The 21,870-nt window shown below is 37.8% G+C and overlaps 1 protein-coding gene across 1 annotated transcript in view; it reads left to right on the forward strand.

Annotated features, from left to right (window-relative positions):
* LOC126416151 (gastrula zinc finger protein XlCGF57.1-like) overlaps positions 1-21,870 on the forward strand; it is a 140,087-nt gene that overhangs the window by 10,309 nt on the left and 107,908 nt on the right. The window contains exons 2-3 of the mRNA XM_050083699.1: positions 7,038-7,103; positions 9,326-9,376. Of these exons, the coding sequence (XP_049939656.1) occupies positions 9,352-9,376 (25 nt within the window). The 5' untranslated portion in view covers positions 7,038-7,103; positions 9,326-9,351. The remainder of the gene's footprint in view (positions 1-7,037; positions 7,104-9,325; positions 9,377-21,870) is intronic.

Raw genomic sequence — 21,870 nt, forward strand, 5'->3', positions numbered from 1 at the left:
TATTGCACTGATTTGAGCTGCAAACCAACTGTAAATGCCCATGGAAACTGTGGTACTTACATTGGTACCTCAAGGTTTGGGACCGACTCTCCGTTTGTTTATGCTTGCTCAAGTACTTACCTTTCATCGCCTGTGCACTGTGCTGTACCAGCCTCACAGTCGGTTACAAACGTGAAGGCACCATGGACAGAGGTTACACCATTGCAGAGTAGGCTGACATGCAGTTCACGTATGGCAAAGCGAATGGCAATGCCTTTGAGGCTGCACCATTGTATGAAGAGAAGCTTTTTCTCTCTGCAGGCAGCCTCAAAGACGTACATTTAGCCAGTTACATCAGCGCCTTAGAGAAACCATGTATGAGAAGGCCTATCCAGATCCATAACACCTGATGTTGAGGAAATGGTGTTACACATTGAACGCGAACGTCCGAGGACTGGTACCCAAGGGCTTGCCCTTAGCCATAGCAGTGTGTGATGGATTTTACATTGGCTAGTACTGTACCTACATCATCTCCAGTGAGTGCAAACCCTCAACATTGCAGGCTTCCTCATAGAGAGAATTTCTACCAATGTGTGCAACAACAGTTTACCCTGAATCCCCTGTTTGGAAGCAGTATTCCGCTCATGGATGAGGCTGGATATACCCGTGACGGTATTTTTAACCACCATAACTATGACATTGAGGCTGATGTCAATCCTAATGCAACACATGTTTCATGACATCAGCAGCATTATTTGTAGAATGTCTTGACAGGACTGCTCAGAGACTGCATTCGTGGACCACACTTCCTACCACAGAGACTAACTGGACAGCAGTACATGTGGTTTCTGTGGACTGTGCTTCCAGATGTACAGTATGATGTCCCACTGAACCAATGCATGAACATATGGTTCATGCATGTTGGTGCTCCAGCATATTTTCATTTGTGAGTGCTCTGGCTTCTATCTTGGACGTATAGTCAACATTGGGAGGGTAGAGGAGGGCCCATGCCATGGCCTCCAAGGTCTCTGGATTTAAATCTTATGGATTTCTGTGTGTGGGATCATGTAAGAAACCTGGTCTATGTTACCAAGGTCAACTCTCTTGAGGAATTACGCTTGCGGATTGAAGCAGCCTTCAATCATTCACAGATTTCCCCTGGGCTGCCTGAGAAGATTCACAACTCATTTCAGAGATGAGTGCAGTGTAGCATTCAGATGCATGGACAACACTTTGAACACCTACTGCAACATTTACAGATGCCATGTGTTCCTAGACACTGTTGAACAGCAACAGAAAATATGTTGTATCTCGACAGTTGTTGATTTGTGAACCCATGTTTATTGGAGCTTTTTAGTTACTTTTGTCCTGTGCTTTCCCTGTGTGAATTATTGACTATCACTTCTGAAACACCATGTTTCCATCATGAGTGGGGTTCCTAACTATCTGTTCTAGATAGTTTTCAGAGAAGGTGTTTAGTAATGTTTCACAGGATTACATATCACATCCACCTCTAACAAAACTGTAATTTTCCCAATTAATTGGTGAATGATTTAAGGTCTCCACTGATGATTACAGTATGATTGAGGAACTTATGAACAAGTGAACTGAGGTTCCATCAGGAGATGAGTCTGGGGGGCGATAGTAGGATCCAATTATCATTTGATGTCCATCCCTGATACGGAATCTTGTCCAAACCACCTCACATGCAGCTTCAATTTCTATCTCGGTGGATTTGAGTGTCTTGTCTACAGTGACGAATACGCCTCCTCCATTCGCGATTTGCTTTTCATTTTGATATACTCTTTTTTTTTCCACAAAAATCTCACCGCTATCAATTTCAGGTTTCAACCAGCATTATGTGAGCTTCACTGCTTTTCATGAGCACTTCCACTTGGGCACTTTTTTTTGCAAATTATTCAGTAGTTTACCATTAGGATTTTAATACTCTCACCCTTTGGAAGCATTTCTTTCGATCTTACACTAATTTTTCTGGGATTCCTACAGCTGTTGTTATTTGGATGAGTGGAGAGTCGCCTAATATAAAAAACCATTGTATGCACACCACACAAAGTCAGATACCTAAGTAGCAGCCTCCATTGTGTAGTGCACACCTGACCTATTTAGGGGGACCCTACAGTTCTCATCCCTATGCTGTAAGTCCAGGAAGTTCCAGCCTATCTTGTCACAGAACCTTCTGAGTCTGTTTCAGTCCTTCCAATCGACTCAGAACCAGAGGGCGATCAGTTCTGGGGACAATGCTGCAAATTGTGAGCTTCACTGAAACTCCATGCACATTGCTAGTTTTCTCGACTTTCTGTGCTATTAACCGGAATGACTGAGCATGACCTCGGAACGCAGATAACAGGCATCATTTGCTCCAACATACGTCACAATGTGTAGTTGGTTGCAACCTGTTCCATCAGTGGCTGCTGGAATAGCCTCTTCAATGTGTTGAATAGGCACCCAGGCATACACATGGAGTGCACCTGCTGCCCTTTTCTGTCCCTTGCTGCCATTTCCCTAAGGAGCTCCATCATTTGCTGTATGTTTGAACTGTTCACGACTTATAGACCCATACACATTCAGTTGGCCTCCTCTTGACACTGGACAAAAGAGGTTTCCCCAAAACAGGTGAAGTGAATCCCACTGTCTCAGATTCAGTGAAAAATAACACTTCAAACATGTTGATTGGGGTGATTGGTACAACACGCTGACTTCCCTGGTCCCTGTACAGGGCACCCAGACCTACCATTGACACAGTGCTCACAGCCAAGTGGATTAGTAACAACAGATCCTGTACTTCCTTCGGAGGAGACAGCATCTACAGGAGAGGATAGTATCTCAGATATCTCTGGTACCGGTATCACAGGTACATGGCTCTTGCGAGCTCTTCCAACACACTGATTCACAGCAGCTGCCAATCGTTTGACAGTACTCAGGGCAATTTCCAGCTACTTATGAACGTCAACCAACTCATCCCGTGCTCGAGAACAGCATTCACAGTGATGAATATTGACTAGTAGCAGAGCCTTTTTCTGAAATCTCAGAACTGTTTTTTCAGTCACTATCAGACTAACCAATTCCAGCCCAAGATGCTGGAGCTGGCGGTCGTGTGCACAAGGTTTGCTTGCTTGTATGTATAAATAGTGTATGTTTCTCTTTTGCTGATGAATGCTGTGGCCAAAAGCTTTATGTAACTGTCTTTTAATTGTGCATGTCTGCAACTTAATATTTCGTCTTTACGGTATGTAGCAATCTGTCTTTTTCTAAATTGTTTACATTTCTTTAACATAACTTTTAAAAAATTGTGATCAAAAAAATACGCCATTGGAAAACAATTTGGCAGAAAATTTAAGTAGTACAGGTGACATAAATTGATTTGAGAACTATAGTAGCAACAAACATGCACAATTTGGTCAATATTGTGTACCCTCATGATTATCAGTATTTCACTTAGTGATGTGCTTGTGAACACAGGTCTTCAGAATATGGCTGTGTGTGGATATAGATTGGCAGGGGGTGGGATGGTTGCTGTTTCTCTCACACATTTTTGTCTGTGTTGGGAAAGTAAATTTTTCTGTAATTTTTTTTTTAATTTTCCGCCTTGCCGCACTCAACTACTTGTAGTTTCCATTTCTATCAGTAGACTAATAAACTATGTCAAATTTGTTGCTGGCAGCAGGTCAGCTTGGTAATGGGAACCTTTAACTGGCGAGAATGTTTTGTACAGGAGTTCAGGCCGCAAGTTTACCCACAGGAGCAGGCCCTCATACCAGCAACTGAAAAGTATTGTCTGTTGAATATAGCTCCTAACTTCCTGGAATTTCTCGCCATTTTTTGAGACTCTTAATTTTCATGCTACTTTATTCCCCGAAAGTTAGCTGTGTAATTTGGAAATTGTAGAAATATAAATACTTTCACTAAAATATTCTTTGGGGAGCACATTGGTAGGATTATGACCTCCGTGCCTATCCCCTTTCCTTGGATCCACTCTTGTACTTGAGTAATAGTACAGACAGGCAGGGCAATGGGCAAACAATAGATGCGAGTCAATTCAGAGGAGATGGAGGTAGCCCTATAGTCAACGTTGCTGAGTACACTGCTGTCACTCCAGTGCACACTATTTCTCCATGTAAAGAACTTTCAACACAGATCTTACAGATTTTTTTAAAATGTGCAGTATTAAAAGTCTGTAGCTGAAGCACTTGTCATCTGCCAGACAACTACTGCCTGTTACTGTTGATCCCAGCCAGTGCATGTTATGCCAGCTAGGCTCTGCTATGAACATCACAGCTATTGCAGCTCCCTACAGAGAGCGTGCTGCTCCACCAGTTATGTAGGAAATCAGATGTCCAATTGCCAGTAATATAAATAGGATGGAGATCTAATTTTAATAAATTTCCTCTTATTAATCCATGAAAATTATAAAAGTGGATGTGTGTGTGTGTGTGTGTGTGTGTGTGTGTGTGTGTGTGTGTGTGTATGTGTGTGTGTTCCACATCTCCTCGTAATCACTGGATCAATTTCAACCATAATTAGTACAGATATCACTGATTGTCCGGAAAAAATCACTGTGGGGGTATGATCCACCTACTTCTCAAAGGGTTGGGGGGGGGGGGGGGGGGAAGAAGCAGCCTAGCTCACAGTGTGCCAATAGAAAAACTACGTTCATCTAGTATCTTAGAATGAGAACAATCAGTGACTCTTTTACACATAATTTCCAGACCTTTACGAGACATTATCTCGCTTAATGCCCTCCACAAAATGATGGAAGGAAACAAGTTCATCACTTACACTTTCACTGTTCATGCAGTAAAACTGCTACATTAGACATGACCTTTTAATTTATTACTTGTTTACTAATAATTATGTTTGCAACACATTTTGTACACAGTATTCACATATACGAGGGCCGTTCAGAAAGTAACCTCCGGTTGATTTAAAAAAATACACCAAGTTAAATAAAAATATTTTAATATATACATCTTACAACTACATCTTTGCACTATTTTTCTACATAGTCTCCATAGCGATTGAGGCACTTATCGTATCTCTTCACAAGCTTTGAAATTCCTTTTGCATAAAAATCACCCGCTTGTGCCTGGAGCCAGCCTGTGACTGCATCTTTGAGCTCTTCGTCGTCATCAAACCGCTGTGACCCGAGCCATTTCTTCAAATGCATGAAGAGGTGATAATCACTTGGCACCAGGTCTGGGCTGTAAGGTGGATGGTTGATAACGTCCCACTTGAAGGACTCAAGAAGGGCCGTTGTTCTGCGAGCAGAGTGAGGACGGGCGTTATCGTGCAAAAAAACGATACCGGAAGTCAGCATACCACGGCGTTTGTTCTGTATAGCCCGTCGTACCACGTTCCATGAATTCAACCAACAACACCCCTTTGGCATCCCAAAACACCGTTGCCATCAGTTTTCTGGCAGAAAAATCTTGCGAGGCTTTTCTTGGTTTGGTAGGCGAATTTGAATGTGCCCACATCTTTGATTGTTCTTTTGTCTCAGGGTTCACGTACTTAATCCAGGTTTCGTCACCGGTCACGATTCTGTTTAACAATGGTTCTCCTTCGTCCTCATAACGTGACAGAAAGTCTAATGCAGAGGCCATTCTTTGAGTTTTGTGGTGGTCGGTAAGAATTTTGGGCACCCATCGTGCACAGAACTTAAGGTAACCCAATCTTGCTGTCACTATCTCGTACAAGAGTCTTAGAAATCTGTGGAAAACCAGTAGATAACTCCGACATTGAGAAACGTCGATTTTCACGAACTTTTGCATCAACTGTCTGAACGAGTTCGTCAGTCACCAATGATGGTCTACCACTCCTCTCTTCATCATGAACGTTTTCTCGTCCACTTTTAAATAAACGTACCCATTCACGGACAACTCCTTCACTCATAACTCTTGGTCCGTACACGGCACAAAGCTCACGATGAATAGCTGCTGCAGAATATCCTTTGGCTGTAAAAAACCTTATGACAGCACGCACTTCACATTTGGCGGGGTTTTCTATTGCAGCACACATTTCGAACTGCCACAAAAACTAAACTAGCGCAGGTACGACGTTCACTCGACCACGGCTTGATGCCGACTGACCTGTTGAGTGCGTGAACGCACAGATGGCGTCGCTACTCCCCCCACAACCCGCACTGTGACCAATCGGAACCGCCCTCGTATAATTGGATATAACTGCAAAATCATATATTTGTATGACAAACAGATGAGGAGATATGTCAAATTTTGAACTGCTTGGAAACGAATCTGCAGGGTGCTGTAGATACAGGTGAAATATGTGTGCAAATGTGTGAAATGTGTTAAATACATGTGACATGCATTCACTGGCAAAGTCATAGGTAAAAAAAGGCTGCTTCTAAACCCCTGGATTGATTTCAACCAAACTTGGTACACACGTTATTTACTATCTGGATAGAAATACTGTGGGGGTGAGAATCAGCTACTTTCTATTATAGTGTGGAGAGAAGACAGAAGAGAAGATAGCAGATAGAGAGGAGAAGGGAGGAGATAGACAGAGAGAGTGGGAGGGGGAATGGACTGAGGAGATGGACTGTGACAGGGAGAGGAGGAGGACAGAGGGGGAAGGAGCGGATGGTCAGAGAGAGGGGGGCTAGCAAATGGACAGAGAGAATGGCAGGCGGAAACGGACTATCAGAATTGGAAGGAACATGTATCCAGTGAAATCTGGGTACTCAGCTATTGTTAGAAATAAAAACTGTGTCATTATTACAATTGGCTTTACATTTTAACATCCACATGCTTTATGGATAATGTGCATACATTATAACCTGGATGTGACATACCACAGACAACATTGGTGACCTTACAGTGGAGAAGGAAATCTCTTATAAATGTGTGTGATAAATTTGTATCAACAATCACAAAAGAAGTTATTAATAATTTTTCTTTTAAATTGTTTTCCTTTTGCAAACATAAAATTTTGAGTCAGTTTTTTGGCTTCTTAACGACCTCATTTTTCTCTGTATTTGCTTGAATGTCTCTGTAATATTTTTTTCTTTTGTACCATTTTAGACTGCATTGACTCTAAAGACTGAGGAAAAAATATAAAATTTTTGGAGCACTAGCTGTATTGATTCAGTAAGTACACTTTTGTATTTATTTGTAGTAGTATCTTAAAATTTCTTTCAGTTAAGGCATTCTGTGTAAATAATAATACTTTCTGAGAGAAATTTGAGAATTTTTCAGATGCTATTTATTCACTGAAGTTATATTTAGTCACATTCTGTAGTCTTTATGTGAGCTAAAGACATAGATTAAATTCATATGAAGGTAGCCTCATTGAGATAGTATGGCATTTAAAGTAGAATAGTCAAGGGGTATGTTCCTTTTTCCAGATTATGAAAAATGATGAAAACATGTTTCTTTTTGAGTACTGCATAATTTGTGAGCACTCATAATTTTGTTACTGTAAGTATGATTTGTTAATAATGGCAGGAAAATAGTCAGCAACACAAGAATTATTTGTATCAGTGAGCCAATTCTCAGTGATAAGTTCTCATCAGGCCTGAACTGAAGAACACGCTGATTGAGGCCACCATATCTCCCAGTTATACTTGTTCCCTTCTTTTGACCATATCAGTGTTTCACTGAGGCAGGACTCAACAAGTTGTTGGAGGTCCTTTGCAGAAATACCAAGCCATGTTGTCTCTATTGCCAGCCATAATTGTGAAAGTATTGCCAGTGCAGGATTTTGTGTACGAATTGACCTCACGATTATGTCCCATAAATGTTCATGGGAGTCATGTTGGGCGATCGGAGTGGCCATATTGTTTGCTCAAATTGTCCAGAATGTTCTTCAAACTAATTGTGAACAATTGTGGCCCAGTGACTGACGGATTATCATCCCTAAAGATTCTGTCACAAATGGGTGCAAATGATCTCATAGCAGCTGATCATAACCATTTCCAGCCAGTGATTGGTTCAATTGGACCAAAGGACCCAGTCCATTGCATATAAACACAGCCCATACCATTACAAAGCTGCAACCAGCTTGCACAATGCATTGTTGTTAGGCTGGGTCCATGGCTTCGTGGGGTCACCGCCACACTCAAACCATACCATCAGCTCTTACCAACTGGAATTTGGACTCATCTGACCAGGCCATGGTTCTCCAGCCACCTAAGATCCAACCAGTAATGGTCACAAGCCTAGGAGAGGTGCTGCATGTGATGATGTGCAATTAGCAAAGGCACTCATGATGGTCGTCTGCTGCCATACCCTGTCAATACCAAATTTCACTGTCCTAATAGATATGTTTGTCATACATCCCACGTCGATTTCTGCGGTTATTTCATGCATTGTCGCTTGTCTGTTAGCACTGACAATGGTATGCAAATGCCACTGCTCCCAGTCTTTAAGTGAAGGGTGTCAGCCACTGTGTTGCCAATTGTGAGAGGTAATGCCTGAAATTTGGTACTCTCAGAACCCTCTTGACACTGTGGATCCCAGAATATTGAACTCCCTAACAATTTCGAAACTGGAAAGTCCTATGCGTCTAGTTCCAACTACTATTCTGCATTCAGAGTCTGTTATTTCCCATTGTGCGGCCATAATCACATTGAAAACCTTTTGACATCGATCACATGATTGCAAATGATGGCTCCGCCAATGCGCTGCCCTTTTATACCCTGTGTATGCGATACTACCTCCATCTGTTTACGTGCATATCGCTGTCCTATGACTTTAGTCACCTCAGTGTCTAGTGGGGCTTAGGGCATACAGTTTGGAGCCTGTTTCAATGTCCACCATCACTCAAGAAACTTGGCACTCTGCTGTATGGCAAATAGTCATGCAGAAGACGTATACTAGGCTATCATTTCGCCCATTCAAATATTTTTGTTGTTTTGAAATCCACTTGAAGAAAGAAGGAAGATTAGGGTTTAATTCCCCATTGACATTGATATTATTAGAGACAGAACACACACTTGTTTTTGGGGAAGGACAGGTAAGGAAATCAGACATGGACTTTTTGCCAGGGGAACCATTTCAGCATTTACCTTCACCAATTGAGGGCTTCACCAATTGACGGAAATGATTTCAAACCTAAATCTGGATAACTGGGCAGGGATTTGAACCATTGTCCTCTGAATGAGAGTCAACTGTGCTACACACTACTCCACCTTGCTAGGTGAGAACCATATGCACCTGTTCCATTAAAACAGATGTACAGCACTCAGAAATTAGTCAGTAATGTGATTAATTATGCTTGGTAAGTTATTGACTGCAGTAATATTTGCCTTCATTGTTAACTTTCACAGCTTATTTTTGTTTCCACCTAATACTGCACATTCTTTTTACAGAATTGATTCACCAGCAGACTTTCAAAATGGCTGACGAACATACAACTGAAGGTGAATATGCATTTTTCTGCAAAAAACTGTTTTGTTTCTTAGTATTGCATTATAATCTAAAATAGTTTCTACCTTAATGAAATTGTCATTGGTAAAAAAAACAAGAAAAATATGGTATGTCTTACTTTGAGTTCAGGAACGAAAATCAAACTGCTTAAAATTTCTTTGTATACTACACACCTCCTCATATCTTCCTACTTTCTTCTTTTCTGTCATCTCAAATTATTTTCCACATATGTATTGAAGCACCATTCCCGCATCATATTACTCACAATCACTTATTGGTTAGCAGTTCAATGTGTTTAAAATTATTGACTCTTCCAAGTGTCAGATCTTAACTGTTGTATTTCATTGTTTTCTAATTCAGTTGCTCATGGTGAATATCTGTATGATTCTAAAAAATTGGATGTTTTTTTTGTTGCTCATCCTTCATTTCCTAGTACGTTGAGATCTTTTGGTAGTAAAAAAGGTAGAACTAGATGTAATTTTAGGCAACATGTTTAGATCTTCTGTAGATTAAGTAATTGTTACTTAAAATAGCAGTATTACCAGCCAATGGCTGATAAAAAGTTATTTGTAGTGCTGACATTTCGAGAAGATTTCCCAGTGGAAAAGAGGGTAGTAAAAATAAGCAATTAGTAAAAGATCAGACCATGAAACAACCCAAAGACAGTATTCTGAGTAGTGCAATTAGCCTACAAGAAGAGTGATACTCTTTAAGCACAGATAATTTTTCAGAATTAGTGCCATGAGTTAGAACACAATATGTACTGCATTTGTAATTGTAACCATTGCTCAGTGTGTGCCAGAAGGTATCAATTTTCTTAAATTTTATAATCTTCATCATTGAATGTGTCAAAGTAGATAATACAGTGTGATACAAAAAGCTGTTCACAACTATTAAAAAAAATACTAATTTCTACACATTTTGTATAGGCTTGGTTATGCTATAATGTTAAAGCAAAAAATATAATGTGATTTTTTTTATTAAAGTGCTATTATATAATTTGTTCTGTGTCAGTTTCATCTCTAGGGTTCATTAATAGGTTAGATGCCACTTTGCAACTGAAAAATAATACCAATATTTGTAGGTGAAGGCGAAACAAATACTCTTACCATTTGAAAAGAAAATAAAAAAAAGTCAAGAAGATTGATGGCCAGTTGAAATACTTTGGAATTGGGTATCATGAAACTCTGTCTTGTCAGGTGAAATGAGTGGTAATTTGTCTCGCAGATGACAAAGTAGCTTATTCTGGATGGTTAAGTCTAACAGGAATTACAAAATTCTAAAGCATGTCCAGCTATGTTTCTTTGCATAAACAACATTGAATTTTATGTAGGGCATGAAAAGCACTCGGGGTCAATCCATACCAAGTGGTCCAGCACTGGTTGCTTGACCATCTCAGGAAAATTTTGTATTTGCTGGGAGAATTCCCCAATGTTTAGTAGTTACAAAAATATTTTTTTTTTAAAATTGTTTATTATTTTGAAATGGTGGCCATATTTGTTCCAGGCCGCATGCGTTTTTTCGTATTTGCAAGCATCTACATTTTTTACAATTATTCAGTAGTGGATTGTCCTCAGCCTTTCAGATAAAATGAATTTAGTTTATCACACTCTGGGCTACAAATTAACGTCATTATCACTTAGCTGAATGTATTCTTTAATTTATTTCAAATAGTTCAAAGTTATCAGCCACAAATTAAAAAAACTTAATTTTTGAACAGTAGTTATCCAAAGAAAGATTAATTTCTCAACTTTAATATTTTTTCTGCTATTACATTGTATAGTATAGTTACTTTTTATAGAGTATCAGTGGTGAGCAGCTTACACTTAAAAAAATACAACTTCAGTATAAATTTCAACTTTGAGATTCAATTGGAAGTTATGGAAAAAAATTACAAACAGGAGTCAAAAATACGTTTTTTAGCATCTGCAATATCTGGTAGGCTAATCAAATAAAGTATACCAATTGCATAATGTAACACACCACATTACACTAGCTAATGATTATTTGTTGAAACAGTGCTGTGGTAATTGTTTCAGCAGGCTAAAAATTGCATCTGCAAGCCTATAAAAGTCTGATTGTTGTCTTCCCCCATACACCAACAATTGTCTACTCACACTTATTTATCTAGAAATGTGCAGTTGAAAAATGGTGTCTCAGAGTTCTGTTGGTGTTATTATTAATGAAGCATGTCATAAAAGTGTGTATGGAGTGTATCCTAAAGACATTACTTTAATTGTTTTACTTAAGAGTTGGCCCGGAGGTCAAATCAACATGCAAGTACCATGGTGAAATACTTAAAAAAATTTCATCACCTTTTTGGTCAGTCTTGCATGGACACTTTTGAGAAACATAAGAAACCTATAACAAAAGGTCTGCGAGAAATAACACTTGATTGTCATTCTAAAAATAAAAGCCCTTTTGTCAATCACATTCCAGGAAAATTATTGTGTCCAACATGTTACTCTAAGATATTTACAATTCACAAGAGAAAGGATAGTGAAACCTCAGATACAGAATTTTGTGACTTATCAGCAACCATTAAAGAAATAGACACAGCTTGTGAAATCCTGGATATTTCGCCTGCTAGTAAAATTAGAAAACTAAGTCAAGATAAAAGACCAAGTGCCTTGAATACAAAAATTGAGAAAGTGGCAGTTACAGTCAAAAATAATATGGAAGTTTCATTTCAAGTTACAATTTGTACTAAAACAGATGGAAGTTCTGAAACTTTACCAACCGAATATGATGATCTGATAGAAAAACTAAATGCAGTACTTTAAACAAAGAGGATAAAATTAAGATTATCAGTTTGCTGGCGGAGTCGAGCAAAAGTTAATGATGAATTTAATGTGTCACAACGTCTTGTTCAGTTAACAAGGCAATTAGTAAAAGAACAGGAAATTTTACCAGCATTACAAAAGAAAAGTGCATCTGATTTGGTGGATGAAAACACAATCAATAAAGTTATTGAGTATTATGACGATGACAATAATAGCCATTTGATGTCTGGCAAAAAGACTGTGTTTCTGTGAAAGAAAATGGTTCTAATATTCAAAGACAAAAAAGGTTAATATTGTGTAATTTAAATGAACTATTCACTGAATTTAGAAAAGAAAATCCTGACCTTAAAATTGGAAGATCAGAGTTTTGTGAGTTGAGACCAAGATGGTGTATTGTTGCAGGGGCATCTGGCACCCATAATGTTTGTGTTTGTATCATCAGAACGTAAAGTTGATGATAGATGGGGCCAATCTTAGAGTTGACTATAAAGACCTTTTGGAAATTATGGTATGCAATATTGACAGTTACAATTATATGACCAAGGGAAAATGTGAAGATTGTCCAGGAAAACAAGCCCTACTTGACATGTTTGAAGAATCGGAAGACGATGATTTGATGCCTGACAATATAAAATACAAACAATTGGTGACAGTCATAATATCACGAGAAGAGTTTTTTGAAGTGTCGGTGGCTATTGCATTTACCCGAATCTAAGCCGCACTTTTTTCCCAGTTTTTGTAATCCAAAAAACTGCCTGCGGCTTAGAATTGAGTGCAAAGTAAGTAAAGGTTCAGTTCTGAAAAATGTTTGTAGGTGCCACCACAACTAACTTCTGCCGTCAAATATATGTAGCACTACACAGGCATGCTTTGTAGGCACAAAGATAAATACTGGCGCCAAAACCTTTGTGTCAGTAAATAAATTAAAAGAAACGGTAGAAGAATGTAAACATTATGCCATGTATTCTTTTGTGTTTCCTGCTGTCTCATTTAAATCCTGTCTGCGTAATAAACTACGAAAGTAGAGTGAGACAACAGCAAACGCTGAAGAATATACATATCATGTCATGTTTATATTCATATTATTCTTCTGCTGAGTAGTGATACGGTCAGAAATGAAGCACAGCAGCTGACTAGATTTTTAAATCTAAGATGACTCTAATTTCTGTGCAGAATGTCTAAAGAGGCATCTGAAAAGATTTTCAAACGGAGAAAAATTTTCGCTAAACTCTCGTTCAGAACATCTTCTATCATACGCATTCTATTATTTGGTTCTTGTTGATCATTATCAAAGAAAGCAGCAGTGTAAGTAACAACAAATAGCAGTCTCTTGCCATTGTTTTGCTTAAGAGACAATTCCTCTCTTTTTCTTTTATTGTAAACTGCGGTAGCGCGCACAAAAGCAAGCTGTGCCGTGAGCGGTGACAAGTTGTAAACTCTCATTATCAGAATGTGACAAACAATGCATGACGCAGTACTATAATGCATTTTCAGCTTAGAGTGACATAAACACCTATAACAAAGAGAACAGCACTTATCAGATCAAAGCAAAACAAGCAATCGATTCAAACCAACTGAAGCACGTGAAAAAGGAAGGGTACCCCTATAAATAGGGATGGAGCGCCTGACACATAGCAATGGCTACTTTGTAAAGCTTAACCGATAAGCTTATGACTCGAACCAAACTACTGTGGCTATATCTAAGCCCATTCGACCTAAATTGTGTCTCATGTTCTTACTCTCCCCCCTTGAATTTAGAGTCTCAAATTTCAGGTGCGACTTAGATTAGGGAAAATTTTTTTTCCTTGATTTCGAGTCTCATTTTTCAGGTGCGATTTAGATTCAAGTGTGGCTTAGATTCGAGTAAATATGGTAACCTTGAAAATCTGAAAATGCATCATTTTATTGCAAAAGCTCAAAATAAATTTTTGAAAGACAAAAAGCAAACCTTGGCAGCTGATGAATTTCTAGTTCTTGCTGACTTTTCGGAAAATTATTCCTTTGTCGTTCAAGATGAAGTTCAAAGGCACCACTGGGTAAACAAATAGGCCACAGTTCATCCATTTGTATTCAATTATAAAGATCAAGATAAACTAAAGGGCCACAGCTTTTGTGTCATAAGTGACTACCTTGAACACAACACTACAGCAGTGCACATTTTTCAACTAAAATTAACAAACTATACTAAACAGCACCACCCTTCCATAAAAAAAACTGATTTACTTTTTGGATGGGGCAGCAAGTCAGTATAAAAACAAAAAGAAAAAAAAAATTAACATCTCCTTTCATAAGGAAGATTTTGGGTTTGATGTAGAATGGCACTTTTTCGCTTCATGCCATGGAAGAATGCTTGTGATGTTTTCGGGGGTGCAACAATGCGAGTTCTCACAAAAGCAAGTCTGCAGCGGATCGATGACAATCATATCATAACACCTCAAGAAATGTTTGAATTGTTTAAAAAGCATATCAAAGGAATTACCTATGTTTTAGTACAATGTCAGGAAATATGAGAAGTCTATGACAGTGTCTTGAAGGAAAGGTACAACACTTGTCAGAAAATTAAAGGCACTCGATCTTTTCATTGTTTTGCACCCTATTCACACAACTTACAGAAGTGTAAGATCACATCAACTTCATCTGATAGTGAACTTCATCAGTGTGGAAAATTTGTGCAACTGGTACTTCAAAATAAAGACATAGCGGCTTGTGTTTACGATGAACAGTGGTGGATTGGCGAAGTTGATAATATTGACTGTCAAAACCAAGATGTACATGTTGTATTTTATCACCCTCCAGGACCAAGGACATCTTTTAAAAAAAATTGAGAAGGATCAAGTTTGGATGCCACTTAAAATATACTAAGGAAGCTGTATCCCATGGGATTTACAACTATGACTGAGTGAACAAATTTCTCAAATGCTCAGTGAGCGATGTACTAAAAACAAATAACAAGAGAACAATATAATGTAATTGGTAGGCTTATTTTCAATAAGAAAGTAAGTAATCATAGATATCATTAAATTATATACTGTAACTGAAATATATTCCGTAAGCCTAGATATTACAGATTTAAAAACAACCTATTTTTGACTCCTGTTTGTAATTTTTTTCCGTAACTTACAATTGAATCTCAAAGTTGAAATTTAAACTGAAGTTTGATATCATAAAGGTCTATTAACTGTGAAATTTTCCGATTTTTATATGGTCCCCCAACAAAGATATTGCAGGCCACAAAATGGAAAAATTAAAAAAAAGATTTTTTAAAAAATAGTGTATTTTTTTAAAGTGTAAGCTGCTCACCATTGATACTCTATAAAAAGTAACTATACTATACAGTGTAATAGCAGAAAAAATATTAAAGCTGAGAAATTAATCTTTCTTTGGAAAACTACTGTTCAAAAATTGAGTTTTTTTAATTTGTGGCTGATAACTTTGAACTATTAAAAATATATTAAAGAATACATTCAGCTTAGTGAAAATGATGTTAATTTGTAGCCCAGAGTGTGTTGAACCAAATGCATTTTATCTGAAACGCTTAGGACAATGCAGTACTGATTAATTGTAAAAAATGTAGACGCTTGCAAATACAAAAGAAACGCATGCGGCCTGGAACAAATATGACCGCCATTTCAAAATAATAAAGAGCAAAATTTTTTTTAAAGATATTTTTGTTTCTACTAAACATTGGGGAATTGATCCAGCAAATACAAAATTTTTCTGAGATAGTCAAGCAACCAATTACTATTATTATTATTATTATTATTATTATTATTATTATTTGACCACTTGGTATGGATTGACCAACTCGCTTTGGTGCCATCACATTCACAGAACACTGTTTTGTTTTGGTTTCCACTATCTCAGATCCTGCAGTAGCCTGTGATCATATAGCCAGTGGTATGAAGTATTAACTATCACCGTACAGAGTAATGTCTCATTGTCTCTAATTTGGTCAAACATTTGCACACCAAATTACTAACTGACAATTTATTTATACCGGAAGTCATTTGTATTAGGGTCAGTGTTGTGCAAATGTGTCAGTCAGTCATTGGTGGAATTCCATTTTCATGAAAAGTACATCATGTTGACTTCTTAGGGATAAGAGTGATGCTATTTCTGATCTGTACAGCTAAAACAGAACCTTCTGTATGTTATATTGATGTTGCAAGTCACTTAAAATCCATTTCAGTAAATCTTGGTTGGCATACTTTAACTGCTTCCACTCACATTCAACAGAAATTATTTTCTCTGCAGTCATCCTCATTTTCCAGGGTTTCCTTTAATCACTTAAATTACCATAAAGGAGGCAACATCTAATTTTATCCCCATCCTTGTTCAAATCCAATCCACATTACTTTATCCTGACTTATTTTGGAAGCTTGATATCAGTTCTAAGTGGTGATTATCTGGAAGTGCAGCTTCACTTAAGGGGATACGGAATCACCTATCCCCGAAATGTTAATATATGCCTACTATAGGGAACATTTTCTCACAAACTACTGGAGACAGAGAGGTAAAAATTTTACTGTATGTGCATTCATATGTTACAACAATACTGAAACAACAGTTTATTGTCAAAGTATTTTCTTACAGAGATATTGTACATTTATTTTTAAGTAAATTTTTTCCATCGCTTTTTACTAGACTATCACCCCTAAGTCTTTTGTAAATCGAGTAATTAAAAAATCGTTGTTTCAGTATGTAATAGGGACCTATGTCACTACGTCATAAAAATTTCAGACTTCTAGGTTGACCAGTACCTGAGATAATGTTCCTAGATGAAGTAAAAAGTAAACTTACGGGAAACGGAGAAAGAAGATTAAAACATTCCTGATCCGTAGCTAATACCCCCTTCACAGTCTTCATAATCATCTTCAAGTCTTCTTTTGGCACCCCTCTGCACCTGTCTTGCTTTTTTCACTAATGTCTTGATTATATTATCAGCATGCCTTAGTCTGTGCTGATCTAAAAAGAACATAGCACGTACCGTACGGGAACCAACACACATACCCAACTTTTGAAGGACCTGGCATTTAGTTATATTTCCAAGATTGAAGGTTGCCACAGCATCATACACACCAAAATGTAGTGTATTAATTCCGACAAACACTGTTTTTGGGAGACGATGCCATATCACACTATTCAAGCACTCGTTGGGGTTCTGCGTTTTTCCGTGAAGACATTTCATCAGAAGACTTCTGTCAGCCAGATCTCTGAAAATGGGCTTTATTTCTGCCATGATGGCTGATGGTAGACTGTGGTGGTGAATGTATTTCTCTCCTGTTGTTAGTCCCCTATTGTATTTACACCAGCTGTTTTCACCTTTGGGGCACAAACCATGTTGTGGATGCTCATCCGTGGATGCGGTGTGGAAATATAAAGCCCATATAGCTCTCCTCATTTCTTCAAGATTGCCTGTATTTTGCCTGATTGCAAGGCCATAGCAGTTCTGAATGTGGTCTATTATGGAATCAGTCAATCTTCCTCTGCCATCCAAGGTTTTCCCATCATCTAGTTTTTTCCCTTTCATAACTGATTTTAACCTTCTCAGCCTGGCACCCATTCTCTTCTGCACATGTCCTATACATTCAAGTTTGCTTATATTTACACTGTTCCCATATGGTTTGCTTTCCAAAACTTCTTTGAATGCTTTAGAGTCACCATCTCCCAGATATTTGACATAGCGAACATTATACCACTGTGAAGAGCGATGAAAAATTTTCTTCACCCCAGCAACCTCCATGCCACCACTACTACCATAATAATTAGCAATACAGTCATCACTGTGTTCATTTTTCAGCCTGCCTGTGCACCTACAGTATTTAGACATTATTGCAACATCAATAACCTTGCCAGTATCAACACTAGTTGCTGTTACAACACCATTGTTGGAGGTGTGGCCCCTTTTCTGCCACGTGCCATCAAACGCCACTGTGAGGTCACGACTGCCGTCATTTTCTTCCACTGCTTCTTCCACAGCAACCTGCATTGACTTCTGTGCTACATCTTCAACTGCAGATCCTAGTACATAATTGTAAGCTTCAAACTTTGAAGGTGCACTTGGAAGATTTAGAACACCACATAGCATATCACCAGCTGCTTTGCCCTTACCAATTGCTCGCAATCCATAAACTAACATAATATTTACACTATAAAGTTCAGTTTTCTTGTATCCATTATTTACAGTTACTGAAACCGAACTTGGAAACTTACAGCTGTATTTACAAACACTGCATATTAAATTAAACTGGGCAGCCAGGGCAACATGGGATTCTACTTTCAGAGAAACGTTTCCATGACATTTTTTGCAGCACAAACTGTTTTCAAGAGCTTCACACAATATATTCGTATCAATGAGTTCAAAAACTTCATTCCCTCTATCAAGTAAATTATATTTCTCTTCCAAATCTCTTAGTTTTTTATGAGAAGCACTGTTTTCATTTGGTGTAAGTTCGTTCGGCAAATCAGTAATAAGTGGATTCACATTTTCCAACAGTGATGATGATGAACTGCTTTGCTTTGCTAATGAATCATTATTTCTTTTCTTTTGCCAGTTCACACGCTTTTTAAATACTTTTGCTTTAGCTCTAGGCATTTTCACTGCGAAAAATGAAGCACTAAATACGAAATAACTCAACAACAACTACTTTCTTATATCACACTGTTTACAAAACAGTCCCGCCACAAAGTCAAAGAGTAACTTGAGGAAACCAGAGAGAAACATTTTCGGGCAACTAGTGTATAAATAGTCGCTGGAAACCGGGATATTTGAATTCATGTCACTTTAAAGGTACTGCCAAAAAGTTCATGGTCAGCCACGAGAGACGTGTATAACTAAAGCGCAATACCCGATCTCACAAATATATAAAAATAAAATAGTTATAATTGTAGTAGAGCTATGTATGATACGTCATTTTAAAGAGGAAACATAACAGAATATAATACGCCAATTAAAATAAAAATCGATTTTTTAACCCAAAATCCGATTCCGTATCCCCTTAACAAACAGATATTGGAATATCTTGTGATATAGAACAATAACTTTTGGTTTTTAATCTCACAGAGGAAGTGACATTATCTGCACAGTGATTTATGTGTAACCAAAGTAATGTTATTAACTGAGGCAGGTAGCATAGTATATCGATTGCAAGAAAAATTTTGGTTTTCATAATTTTACAAAACCGTTGTGGGAAAGGGGGGGGGGGGGGGACTGGCATCACAAGGTTAGTTCGTATGCACAGAATGTGCTCCATTTCCTCCCCCTTGGGCGATTTGAGCATATGCTTAATACCTAATGGCCATATTGCCCATGAGATGTAAAACGGTGTTCATCCTGCTTTTATTTTAATAACAGTCTTGAAATGCTTTAAGTAATTTCCTTGCTACACACACTCATGGTATATCTGGTCTGATATTCTGTCAGTACTTATTTTGGTTACCTAACCCTTTAGCTGCTCTGGATGTGTTAACGTGCGGGCCTTTGTACCTGTCTCTGTGTGCTCTGAATGTGTTTACATGCGCCACCAGTCCTTCTATCTGGTACTCTGAACATGTCTACGCATACACACATTCAGAATATGAGGTAGAAGGACTAGTGGCACGTGTAAACACGTTCAGAGCACACAGGGACAGGTACAAAGGCTCAAGTGTTAACATGTCCAGAGCAGTTAAAGGGTTAATGCCAGTTTGTTGATTCCCAGAATAAAAAACAAACAAACAAACATAGTACCATCCTGATTGCTACTCTCCATGGTATAGTTCTGGGTCTTATTAATAAATAGTAGAACTTAATTTTTTGTTATCTCATCTGTTGAAATACTTTTTGGTTCTGCAACAAGCAGAGTGAACAACATAGATAACATGTTTCATGACATTTGTAAAAAAAAAAAAAAAAATATGAACTGCATTTTTCAGTTGCATAGGATACCTTGTTACTTTGCTCTGGTGACCTTTAACAACAGCTGCTAGGAGATGCGTATTGGGTCCAGTTCCTTTCTTATTATCAAGTTACTTCAATTACTTTCCAATTTCAAAATCATTTATCAGCAGTATTTTATTTTTGTGTCCATGTTATGGTGGTCAAATACTGAGTCTGTAGTTTTGTGCAACAATTTTAGGAGATATGCTGATGTATTACGTGTGTGCATTCACAGCTAGAGAGACAGAGATTGAGAGATAAAGCAAGTATACTGTGGTATTCTTTAAAGTGAAGTGTTGTTGTGCACTACAGGAGTAAATGATTTCTAAAGGGCCCATTCCCCTCAGTCACCCTATAATATAAACAATTTTTATGATTTTTTGTTTGAAAACAAGTGAAGTAATCAACATAAATCTTTTTGCAAATTATTTTCTGATTTTTTGGCAACATTTTCTGAATTTTTTTGTTTTTTTGTTTTTTTGTTTTTTTGTTTTTTTTAATTCAATTACCATTAAGGGCTCCCCCTATGTGAGGATTTAAAAGTTGCTCGGTCCAAAATGAGGTGTACCCACGTTGGAAGTCGTGCAGTCTGAAAATCATTTCTGAAATAAATAAAAAAAAAATAAAAAAACCATTTTCTTAATCTATAGGGTATTGTGCACAGACTAGTAGCACAGTTTTTTGAAATTTGATAAAATTATAAAATAGTGTATGTTTGAAACAAAGATGTAGTTTTATCATGTGTTTTGCAGTAACTAATTAATAAATTAAAATGAAAAAATCAGCCTATTACACATTGTGGACATTCCCAATGAGTAATTCAGCCAAATTTCAGAACAATATCTTTATTAATGTGCCCACAATCCACCCCATCAGCTTGAGATACAGTGTATTTCAAAGATTAGTGTGCCCACAATCCATCAGATCAGTGGTCACTTCACTGTAGTAGATACCCTGAATCTATGTTGTATTTAAATGCCTATGGTATGTTAGTGTACAATTATGTTCACTTTATGAACAAACGGGAAAGTATACAAAGTATTCAGGCAGTGTTAAACATCATTTGTAATGGAGACAAATGAGCTAACTCTGAGAACTAGGTCTTTTTTCTCTTTTCTTTTCTAAAGTCACAAGTTTGTCATTTTGATGTGGTAAATGATCTGATGAATATCTACCCAATTAGCAACATAAGTAGGATGTGGAATGTAGTCAAATTAAATCAGGTGAGGCTGAGGGAATTAGATTAGGGAATGAGACACTTAAAGTAGTAAAGGAGTTTTGCTATTTGGGGAGCAAAATAACTCATGATGGTTGAAGTAGAGAGGATATAAAACGTAGACTGGCAATGGCAAGGAAAGTGTTTCTGAAAAAGAGAAATTTGTTAACATCAAGTATAGATTTAAGTGTCAGGAACTCGTTTCTGAAAGTATTTGTATGGAGTGTAGCCATGTACGGAAGTGAAACATGGATGATAAATAGTTTAGATAAGAAGAGAATAGAAGCTTTGAAAATGTGGTGCTACAGAAGAATGCTGAAGATTAGATGGGTAGATCATGTAACTGTTGAGGAGGTACTGAACAGAATTGGGGAGAAGGGGAATTGGTGGCACAACTTGATTAGAAGTAGGGATCGGTTGGTATGCCATATTCTGAGACATCAAGGGATCACCAATTTAGTATTGGAGGGCAGACCAAGAGATGAATACACTAAGCAGATGCAGAAGGATGTAGGGTGCAGTAGGTACTTGGAGATGAAGAAGCTTGCACAGGATAGAGTAGCATGGAGA

This window comes from Schistocerca serialis, chromosome 8 (genome assembly GCF_023864345.2).
Source record: "Schistocerca serialis cubense isolate TAMUIC-IGC-003099 chromosome 8, iqSchSeri2.2, whole genome shotgun sequence".
NCBI lineage: Eukaryota > Metazoa > Arthropoda > Insecta > Orthoptera > Acrididae > Schistocerca > Schistocerca serialis.